The sequence below is a fragment of the Trematomus bernacchii genome, unplaced genomic scaffold, assembly GCF_902827165.1.
Source record: "Trematomus bernacchii unplaced genomic scaffold, fTreBer1.1, whole genome shotgun sequence".
In the NCBI taxonomy this organism is placed as follows: Eukaryota; Metazoa; Chordata; class Actinopteri; order Perciformes; family Nototheniidae; genus Trematomus; species Trematomus bernacchii.
The window spans coordinates 7,320,528-7,331,003 of record NW_022987869.1 but is presented as its reverse complement, the minus strand read 5'-3'; the positions used below and the strand labels follow the sequence as shown (position 1 = coordinate 7,331,003).

General features: G+C 37.6%; 1 protein-coding gene across 1 annotated transcript; it reads left to right on the top strand.

Annotated features, from left to right (window-relative positions):
* The first annotated feature begins 4,371 nt into the window (after positions 1 to 4,371).
* Positions 4,372 to 9,150, top strand: LOC117469183. The gene is made up of 9 exons (XM_034113559.1): positions 4,372 to 5,228; positions 5,812 to 5,946; positions 6,160 to 6,294; positions 6,671 to 6,739; positions 6,853 to 6,947; positions 7,224 to 7,350; positions 7,866 to 7,983; positions 8,245 to 8,321; positions 8,763 to 9,150. Exons 1-9 carry the CDS (start codon positions 4,437 to 4,439, stop codon positions 8,871 to 8,873), a joined length of 1,659 nt encoding a protein of 552 aa, XP_033969450.1. The 5' UTR covers positions 4,372 to 4,436; the 3' UTR covers positions 8,874 to 9,150.
* The last annotated feature ends 1,326 nt before the right edge of the window (positions 9,151 to 10,476 follow it).

Here is a 10,476-nt window from a genome sequence, read left to right as displayed (position 1 = left end):
GCGGAGTCCGGACTGAGGTGCTTCAAGCAGGTACTGTTAAAAAATAACTTTGATGAGCCCCAGAGCAGAGTCCTGCCTCGGATACCCGGCGGATAACCCGCAAAATAGTTGTGTAACGGGCAAAACATACATGTAGGCCTGTATCTAACCACGGGTGCGGGGACAGAAGAAAGAAAAAAATGTAATGCAGGCGAGCAGCGGGTGGGAACAAAAATATGTTGTGGTTTTTCTCTGGAGAAATCCGAAATGAAAATGAAGATTCATTCATAACGTTGTGATTCAAATCATTATTATTAATAACTTACAGCAACATCGCGTGCAATAGACGACGCTGAAGTTGGCTTCCGATTCAGAGCTTCCGATTCGGCAGTTAAGGGGAAAGTTAAGGGAAATTTAATTTACAGCGCTGAGCGAACAATCCTCCGTGTTTCAACCTCTTAAATCGCTGCATAGACGATTTATTTGGACTGGATTATCCCAGAGGGTCTAAACATTCTTTATAACACAGTTTCAGATTTGTGAAACCTTAATTCTATTTGTGAAAATACAAAAAAGAGAGATTTCAGTGCTTTTTTTACATCTCGACCACATTAGACCAGGTCCTGATCTAAAAATCTAAAAATGTTTGGTTTTTGTGACCAGTTAGACTCATTAAGGCCATTGTTTCCCTTCATAAGTGCAACTACGGAAGTGGATTGAAGTCTTTCAGAGCCTGTCACAGTTCCAGATCATACCAGTGTAAAGCTATATGTACATTAGTAATCATAGTTTTTCTATGTCAAAAAAAGTATAAACAGCATGCAACAATATCAAAACTTGCTAAACATGCTCACTTTATTATATTTGTGTTGCAAAGGTCATGCCACAGTCTGATAAGCATAACTTGTTTAAGAATTCAAAATGCAGCCCCCACTTCAATCAATAAAGAATTCCAAATATATATATCATGTGCAGTGCTCATTAGTAGCCGTCATCCCATGCAGTTTAAATATACTAGGACCAGAGCAAGGCAGCGTTACACTGGTGAGTACATGTGAAAGGATTTCAGGAGCCTTTTGCTTTATTTACATTATTTGAGTGGTTTGAGTAAGACTACTTTTTAGAAATTCTAACAATGTATTTTTGAAAATGTATGAAACTAAAAAAAGTCTCCATCCCTGTTAAATAACAAACTAACTTTCTACAAATAAATTCAAGATGTTTTTTAAGATAGACTATATACATGTTCTGAAGCCACTGTGGCCTCAGGATGCTTCCGACACTTGACTTGAAGATAATTGCGTGTAACGGGTCGGTTCGCGGTACTGAGCTGCGAGGGTTCGGGTGGGTGCGGATTTGAAAACTGGACCCATGCAGGACTCTGCCCCAGAGGCTTTTAAGTTGAAGCTTAACCCTTGTGAATCCCTTTTAAAAACGTTACTCTGAAAACACTAACGACAAAAATGTCCGCATCTAAAAATACTGTAATAAAGATATTATAGGCTATGTTAATATTTTTTTTCCACTTTCAATTACTTACATCTTTTAACCCAATTCAGTGCTGATCATAATTATCAAATGTTCATTCATTTGTATTTTTGTCGCTAGGGATCTGAAAGTCACTATTTTGATTACACATACACTTATTAAGAATTGTTTTCCAAAAAACTCACATCTTTACCAAATGTCGTGCCATATTCTTAACACAATCAGAATGCTCGCAAAATTAAACAGTGATATGGACAATACATTTCCTTAGGGAGGCATAAGGGTTAATGTACTTATTTAATTAAATACTACAGCCATCACAGTAGGATGTTAACATAATTGACTGTAGCCTAATTGACCCAAGGATGGCAGATTGCTTAAAGTTGCATTGTAGTCTTAAGATAAGAGATACAGTAATTAAATGAGATTTTTTACTTTTGTAATGTTTGTATTTAGGAAAATATGTCAGTGAAAGAGGGAGAGATGGACAGCACAGTATCAAGAAACAGTCTTCCAGCCCACCTACAGGTGAGGAAGACGAGGACACAAGTCAGGCTGACAGGGAAATGAGTAACGCACAGCCACAGTCTGAGATAGACACAGAAGAGTCAGACCAGCAAAGTACAGAGACAGCCACCGAAATGACAACACAAATGAACAGAAAGGGACAAACAGGCAAGGACAAGAAAGGGCCAGAAAAGGATAAAAAACGGAAAAAAAACAAACGAAAAACAGGGACAGAGCCTGTGGGGAAAGATGAAGATAAGAATGATGAAGAGAAACAGTCTTCCAGCCCATCTACAGGTGAGGAAGACGAGGACACAAGTCAGGATGACAGGGAAATGAGTAACGCACAGCCACAGTCTGAGATAGACACAGAAGAGTCAGACCAGCAAAGTACAGAGACAGCCACCGAAATGACAACACAAATGAACAGAAAGGGACAAACAGGCAAGGACAAGAAAGGGCCAGAAAAGGATAAAAAACGGAAAAAAAACAAACGAAAAACAGGGACAGAGCCTGTGGGGAAAGATGAAGATAAGAATGATGAAGAGAAACAGTCTTCCAGCCCACCTACAGGTGAGGAAGACGAGGACACAAGTCAGGATGACAGGGAAATGAGTAACGCACAGCCACAGTCTGAGATAGACACAGAAGAGTCAGACCAGCAAAGTACAGAGACAGCCACCGAAATGACAACACAAATGAACAGAAAGGGACAAACAGGCAAGGACAAGAAAGGGCCAGAAAAGGATAAAAAACGGAAAAAAAACAAACGAAAAACAGGGACAGAGCCTGTGGGGAAAGATGAAGATAAGAATGATGAAGAGAAACAGTCTTCCAGCCCATCTACAGGTGAGGAAGACGAGGACACAAGTCAGGATGACAGGGAAATGAGTAACGCACAGCCACAGTCTGAGATAGACACAGAAGAGTCAGACCAGCAAAGTACAGAGACAGCCACCGAAATGACAACACAAATGAACAGAAAGGGACAAACAGGCAAGGACAAGAAAGGGCCAGAAAAGGATAAAAAACGGAAAAAAAACAAACGAAAAACAGGGACAGAGCCTGTGGGGAAAGATGAAGATAAGAATGATGAAGAGAAACAGTCTTCCAGCCCATCTACAGGTGAGGAAGACGAGGACACAAGTCAGGATGACAGGGAAATGAGTAACGCACAGCCACAGTCTGAGATAGACACAGAAGAGTCAGACCAGCAAAGTACAGAGACAGCCACCGAAATGACAACACAAATGAACAGAAAGTGCAAAGCAGGGCCAAAAAAGTTCAACATTGCCATGACAAGAAAACAATGGAACAAAATTAAACCTAAACATGGCAAACAAAAACTCCGTCCCCCCTGGACTGATACATTTTATCAGGAATTTTTGAAAAAGAATCCATGCTGCACACTTGCTTTCAAATACCAGCATGTTAAGACAAAGGATAGCCGTAAAAAGAATTCGCCATTTTTCTGTGCCTCTGCAAAATGCACATTTAATGGATGCAACGCTGTCTACAGTTTCTCAAAAAAGAACAGGCCAAAATCAACGGATACAAAAATATTTTTAAAAGTCATGCGTATTGGTGAAGTTATACACCATAAAAATCAAAGGCGATTTAGACCAGCAAAATACACAAGAAGAGGAACCATTTCCAAAGCCTTAACCAGTGGTGTCAGCAATTATTATTACAATATGTTAAGACAGACACCAGTAGAGGAAATAATGGCTGGTAACATAAGCAGAAGCCTCACCAAAGATGTGTTAAAGACAATATCCTCTGAAGTGAAGAAAAGTGCAAGGCTCCACGATGACATGATGCTTGAACTCATGTTGACTCAAAAAATAATCAAAGAAAGCAGCAGTCATGCATCATCAAAAGGCTATCTTCAGCACCTACAAATAGATCCGTTTGCTGTACATTTATACACAGATGCTGGAATAAAAATTTTGACTGAGCACTTAAAAAAGCCAACACCTACGACTCTCTACCTTGATGCCACAGGCAGCGTGATACAGAAAATTCCTGATCAAAATAAGCGGGTCTTGTACTATGCTTTGGTTTTGCCCGGAATGGGTAAGGATAAGCCTCCCTTGCCTGTCACAGAACTGATCACCAACAGCCATTCCATTCCATCTATTTCCCATTGGCTCATGGAATTTAAAAGAAAGTTGTCTTACACAACAAAAAGAAAGATAGCACAGGTTGAGACAGATTATAGTTGGGCTCTGATAAACAGTGTGCTTCTGTCTTTTAACAGGGAAAATATGTCAGTGTACCTTGACAGAGCATTTGAGATAGTGTCTGGACAAACTGAACTGATTCCTAACTTCACTGTGCTGCATCTGTGCTCTGCTCATATCATGAAGGCTGTGTCACAAGCATTTGGAAAAAAAACTGTAGACAGAGGCACACAGGAATATGCAACATTCTGTTTTGCGTACATCCTGAACTGCACAAGTATGCAGGAAGCCATTGATGTTTTTTATCATATGTGTGTGCTTTTTGATGCAGAGGAGTACACTCATTTGGTGAAACAGAGCAAAATGTACCTTGACAAGTGCATTTTGCAAACTCGGGACGTGAAACTGGAAGAAAGTGGACATGTAATGGGAGAGGAGGAAAGCAAAATGGAAAAAAATGCTCATAGCATTATGGGAAAGTCCCCTTTTACACGAGCTTTTCAAGTCAGGCGGGACCAAGCAGAGTGTGACATTCTCTCTGACGATGCTGTTCGTGTAAAAAACCACTACCTCTGTCCTGGTGTCATTGATGCACTGTTAAAAAACTACATGGGGATCTTCCCATTGTGGAGTGGTTTGTTGCTTGGGGATCTGTCGCGACATAGAAAAGGTACCTCTAAAAACGATGGAAGTCATAAAACCAGGGATACCAACTGCCATGTTGAGCTCTGGTTTGGGTTGGTCAAACACTCCATCCTTTTAAAAAAAAAGTACCTGAGACCAGCAGAGTTCATCTCCAAAATGTATGCCTCAATACAAGGAAGATATGTAGAGCACATTGAGCAACACAATCTGCCAATGCATATTCTGGACAAAAACTTTGGACATCCTAGCAGGCCAGATGATGACCACGAGGAACAGTGGAACAAGCGGGAAAGTTCTGCTGGTCACACCAAGTCCAAGTCCAAGTACTTCAATCCACCAAAAACACTACCCAACCCCAAGAGCCCACCTGCCACAAAGCTGAAGAAAAGAAAAGTGGACCAACAGGAAAAAGATGCACAGGGAAATGTGAGTTTCTCTAAGACTTACTATGTTCAAAGTGTGTAAATTGTTCTCCAGCATTGTAATTGTAACAATGGAATAAGTAAATATTGTCAGAAAGTAAAGCATGGACTAAATTGGTAAAGAGTGAGGTGAAGGACAAAGGACATGAAGTATTATAACCCAAGATGATTAAGTGCATGTTGTAGGGGGAGAATATGAAGATGAAAAATGTAAATGTAAATACAGCATACAAACTTATAACAGAAACTAGATTTCTAAATCAGACTTGAAACTGCAATTACAGTTTCTGTTCCTGAGCAGCCTGTTTAATGTCATTTAGTGAAAACTCTAAAAGGGAAAAAGGTTAAATGCATAAACATGGACAGTTTAATTATATTCTGTGTATGTAGCTTTGATGGTGCATATACAAAAACAAGGCCTTCACCCAAAAATTCAAGATTGTTAACCCTCTGGTATCATTCAAATGCACTACCCTAATTAGTCATTCGGGACAAAAATGTCCAGAGTGATACCGGAGGGTTAAAAGATTCCTCAAGTGTCCATATTAAACAGAATGCATTTATTTCCCCTCAATCCTGACTTGCAGTTGACCTGGCTGTGGAAAAAAAAGGACACCGAGGTGGTCGTGGCAGTGCTCCCCTCACAGATGAAAGGACGCATCTTACTTATCCGCCACTGTGAGCTATGCTCACTTCGACCCCACCAGTGGTTGACAGGGGAGGTACGTGACTACATGTTTCAAGTGTCTGAAGTTTCACTCTACACTGTGTCATTTTCTTTATCTTGCATTTAACGATTTCTGCCAAAAAAATATCTGAAAAAAATGTCTAGATACTTTTGTCAGTCACAAGATTCTCAAAGTTGCAGGAAATGAAAGTTCAGTAAAACTGGGAATATGCATTAATTGGCTAATTGTTATGATCTTTTTTGCAAGGTAATTGAAGGCGTGTTTCATGTTGCTGCCGACAAATTCGGCGTTGTGAACAAAATGTACTTGCTAAATCACTACACAGCAGGTGTCATTTTGTTCGGGGACAGAACTCAGCTAACATCTCACAGTTTACCAAAGGTAATGTGTGTGGTCTGTGTATGTCTATGTGTGTGGTGTGTTGTGTTTGTGCATGGTGATGCTGTAGGGGGAAGTAGGTGTGGATTTGATTTGTGGGCTCACACTCACACATTAGGTACATGGAGTGAAGCATTGGCTGAGAATCCACAGGTCTTAAATAGGAAATTAGCTGAGATTATTTTACTTGATCCTCTCTGAAACTATACTCATTAGTTAAATCACCTGATAAATCTACTTACTATTGAATTTCCATACCAACACTTGTTTTAAGCACAACAAATGAATGGCACAAGAACATAATTGTCAGACTAATGTTGTTGTTATTTTTACCTTAGCCTTCAAGTTTGTTTTAATCCTTTATTTGATGCCATTATAGGTAAACTTTGACAACTATGAAGCTGTCCTGTCCTTTGTACTTGTCAACAACAACCACTGGAAGTTGCTGGTTTGTAATTATTTTTGTTATTGTATTATTTCTGTTAAAGCACAAGACTTACATAGTGAAACCAAAAATCTTTTTTGATGAAAAGTGCTTTTACTTTTTTTGTTCTCTCACAGTACATTCATGCCAAAACCAGCACCGTATTCCTGGTGGATCCAGCTCAAAGCATCAAAGAGCTTGATGACTCCGAACATGCTGCCAAAAGAATACAGTAAATAAAAATTCAATAGATATTTGAAAATTCAAGTAAAAACTATATTTAAACGTAAAAAATGTGTCACATTTAGTTACATTCATACTCACAAACAGCATTGAAAGCATTTTAAACAGTCTGATACAGTCTGTGTTCAGACAGTGATATCTATAGCTGACCCTTATATAAATAAATGGTCATATGGTGAATACAAACAGTATAAATGTCTGTTACATTATCTTTAGGTGCCACATAATTAGAAATATAAAGTGTGTTAACATTATCCTTTCTCAGGGAGTACTTCAAGATGAGGAGGACACGCCACAGCATAACAGACTGGGTGGATGTTAAGTGGAAGGGAGGCGTTATGGGCCACCCACTTCAAAAGGATGGATGTAGCTGTGGTGTCGTTGTTGTGAAGGTGAGCTGAAGATATTCTGTTTTCATCCAGTTAACAAGCAGAGTTTTTAATGTGAAAGACAGTTTAATGCAAGGACGGATTAAAAAATCGGTCAAAGTAGTGGTCGACCGATAAGGGTTTTTTAAAGGCCGATGCTGATTGCCATAATATTTAGCAGGCAGGTTGGCCAATGGACAATATACAGTATAATGCCGATATCATGTTGTTGTTTATTGTATTTTTCACAACTGACAACAATTGGATTATGACACAACATTGCTGAACTTAAATTAACAGTTATTTAACACTAATGTAGTATTCACTTGAACACAGAAAGTTTCATTGACAAAACTTCGCTTCCGAATATCTCAAAATTCCAATAATAGGACCGGTCTATATCAATAATGAAAAGTTTTGGGAGGCATTCTAGTCAAGGGTGGATGTCTTCTATAATGTGTCTCATGTTTTTGTCTGTATCTGTATTACTATACAATAAAGAAGAAAAAACCTCCATAACATAAGTGTTGTTTGTTTAGATGGCAAAGGCAGTCATGGAGTCCTTCCCTCTGATCCCGAATGTGAATTTCGAGTGTTCGAAGAAATACATGAAACAGGAGAGGATAGAACTGGCTCTCGAAATCCTTGAGGCATCAGGTAAATAAATATGAATATATGTATTTCATTTCATTTCAAACCTTTATTTATTCAGGTTGTATCCCATTGAGATCATTGACCTCTTTTTCAAGGGAGACCTGCTATATGTGTATGTATGTATATGTGTGTCTGTATGTATGTATATATATATATATATATATATATATATATATATATATATATATATATATATATATGTATGTATGTATGTATATGTATGTATATAGAAGCTGACATACATGTATTGTTATCTTGTTTCAGTCCTTGATGAGCACACTTATTGTGCTATGTGTGCTGCCTTAAGGCCTCCAGGATCTGGATCTCCCATCACAAACTGGGTGAGCTGTTGTGAAGAAAATGTGGAATTGTGATGTCTACATTTATTTTTTAATGTATTCATTTATTTAACAGGGACAGTGCACATTAATTAACATCTCTGTAAATGTGCCAGAGTTAGCCAAGAGGCTATTTTTCATCTGTAGTCCCTGGACAGATTTTAAAAGTCAACCTAAAACACATTTAATTTTAAACAAGTAAATACAATACATTTAAAACATGCAACACACATTACTGGAATACTTAAATAAAACAATTTAAAAGTCAGAACAATAAAACAAAAAAACAAAAACAAAACAAGAGCATGTTAAAACACAGGCAGTGGGTTTTAAGGACCAGATGATTGTGTCAGCTGATTCCTCACTAACACTTGAGTATTAAGACAACTGAATGGTAATCTAAGCTACAAATATATAAATACATTATTTCTTTCACTTCAACAGATTCAGTGTGATGACTGTGAGCGATGGTACCATGCCCAGTGTCTGGCAATGGACAGCAGAGACTTTAAAAAGGCAGAGACAGGATATTGGAAATGTCCTTTGTGCAAGTAATACTTGAAATGTGCTCAATGATGACGATTAGTAAAACATGTGTCCTGTGTAGCCTTGTTTGTATTACTTTCTGATAATCACTGGATCACATGACAGGAAAGCTATAGAAAAAACCCTGAATTTTCCATAGAAATATTAATATTAAATAGAGGATGTAATATTATCCGATATAAAGAGCTGTTTCTATTGTGTACAGACTAGTATTCAATTCAGAAAGTGATTTTGAGTCATTAGATATTGAAGAAATAAGCTAAGCTAAGATAATATGGTAATTTACAATAAAAAGAGGTGTGTCCTATGCAGCCAGTGTAGTTCTTTGACCCAGCATTGATTTTGAGTGATTAGGTCACATGACCTGGAAGGTATTGAAGAAATAAGCTCATTTTTCCATCAAAATATTAATATAAAATATTTAAAGTATTAAAATGGAATAAAAAGAGGTGTGTCCTAAGCAGCCAGTGTAGTTCTTTGAGCCAGCATTGAGTTTGAGTGATTAGGTCACATGACCTGGAAGGTATTGAAGAAATAAGCTCATTTTTCCATCAAAATATTAATATAAAATATTTAGAGTATTAAAATGGAATAAAAAGAGGTGTGTCCTACGCAGCCAGTGTAGTTCTTTGCGCCAGCATTGAGTTTGAGTGATTAGGTCACATGACCTGGAAGGTATTGAAGAAATAAGCTAATTTTTCCATCAAAATATTAATATAAAATATTTAAAGTATTAAAATGGAATAAAAAGAGGTGTGTCCTATGCAGCCAGTGTAGTTCTTTGAGCCAGCATTGATTTTGAGTGATTAGGTCACATGACCTGGAAGGTATTGAAGAAATAAGCTCATTTTTCCATCAAAATATTAATATAAAATATTTAAAGTATTAAAATGGAATAAAAAGAGGTGTGTCCTAAGCAGCCAGTGTAGTTCTTTGAGCCAGCATTGATTTTGAGTGATTAGGTCACATGACCTGGAAGGTATTGAAGAAATAAGCTCATTTTCCCATCAAAATATTAATATAAAATATTTAGAGTATTAAAATGGAATAAAAAGAGGTGTGTCCTATGCAGCCAGTGTAGTTCTTTGAGCCAGCATTGAGTTTGAGTGATTAGGTCACATGACCTGGAAGGTATTGAAGAAATAAGCTCATTTTTCCATCAAAATATTAATATAAAATATTTAGAGTATTAAAATGGAATAAAAAGAGGTGTGTCCTACGCAGCCAGTGTAGTTCTTTGAGCCAGCATTGATTTTGAGTGATTAGGTCACATGACCTCGAAGGTATTGAAGAAATAAGCTAATTTTTCCATCAAAATATTAATATAAAATATTTAGAGTATTAAAATGGAATAAAAAGAGGTGTGTCCTATGCAGCCAGTGTAGTTCTTTGACCCAGCATTGATTTTGAGTGATTAGGTCACATGACCTGGAAGGTATTGAAGAAATAAGCTAATTTTTCCATCAAAATATTAATATAAAAATATTTAAAGTATTAAAAATTGAATAAAAAGAGGTGTGTCCTACGCAGCCAGTGTAGTTCTTTGCGCCAGCATTGAGTTTGAGTGATTAGGTCACATGACCTGGAAGGTATTGAAGAAATAAGCTCATTT

Excerpts from the sequence above, each read along its gene's own strand:
- LOC117469183 (XM_034113559.1), top strand. The coding sequence starts at position 4,437 with ATGCAGGAAGCCATTGATGTTTTTTATCATATGTGTGTGCTTTTTGAT. Across the intron at positions 6,295-6,670 it reads CATCTCACAGTTTACCAAAG|GTAAACTTTGACAACTATGA; the intron begins GTAATGTGTGTG and ends ATGCCATTATAG. Across the intron at positions 7,351-7,865 it reads GTGGTGTCGTTGTTGTGAAG|ATGGCAAAGGCAGTCATGGA; the intron begins GTGAGCTGAAGA and ends TTGTTTGTTTAG.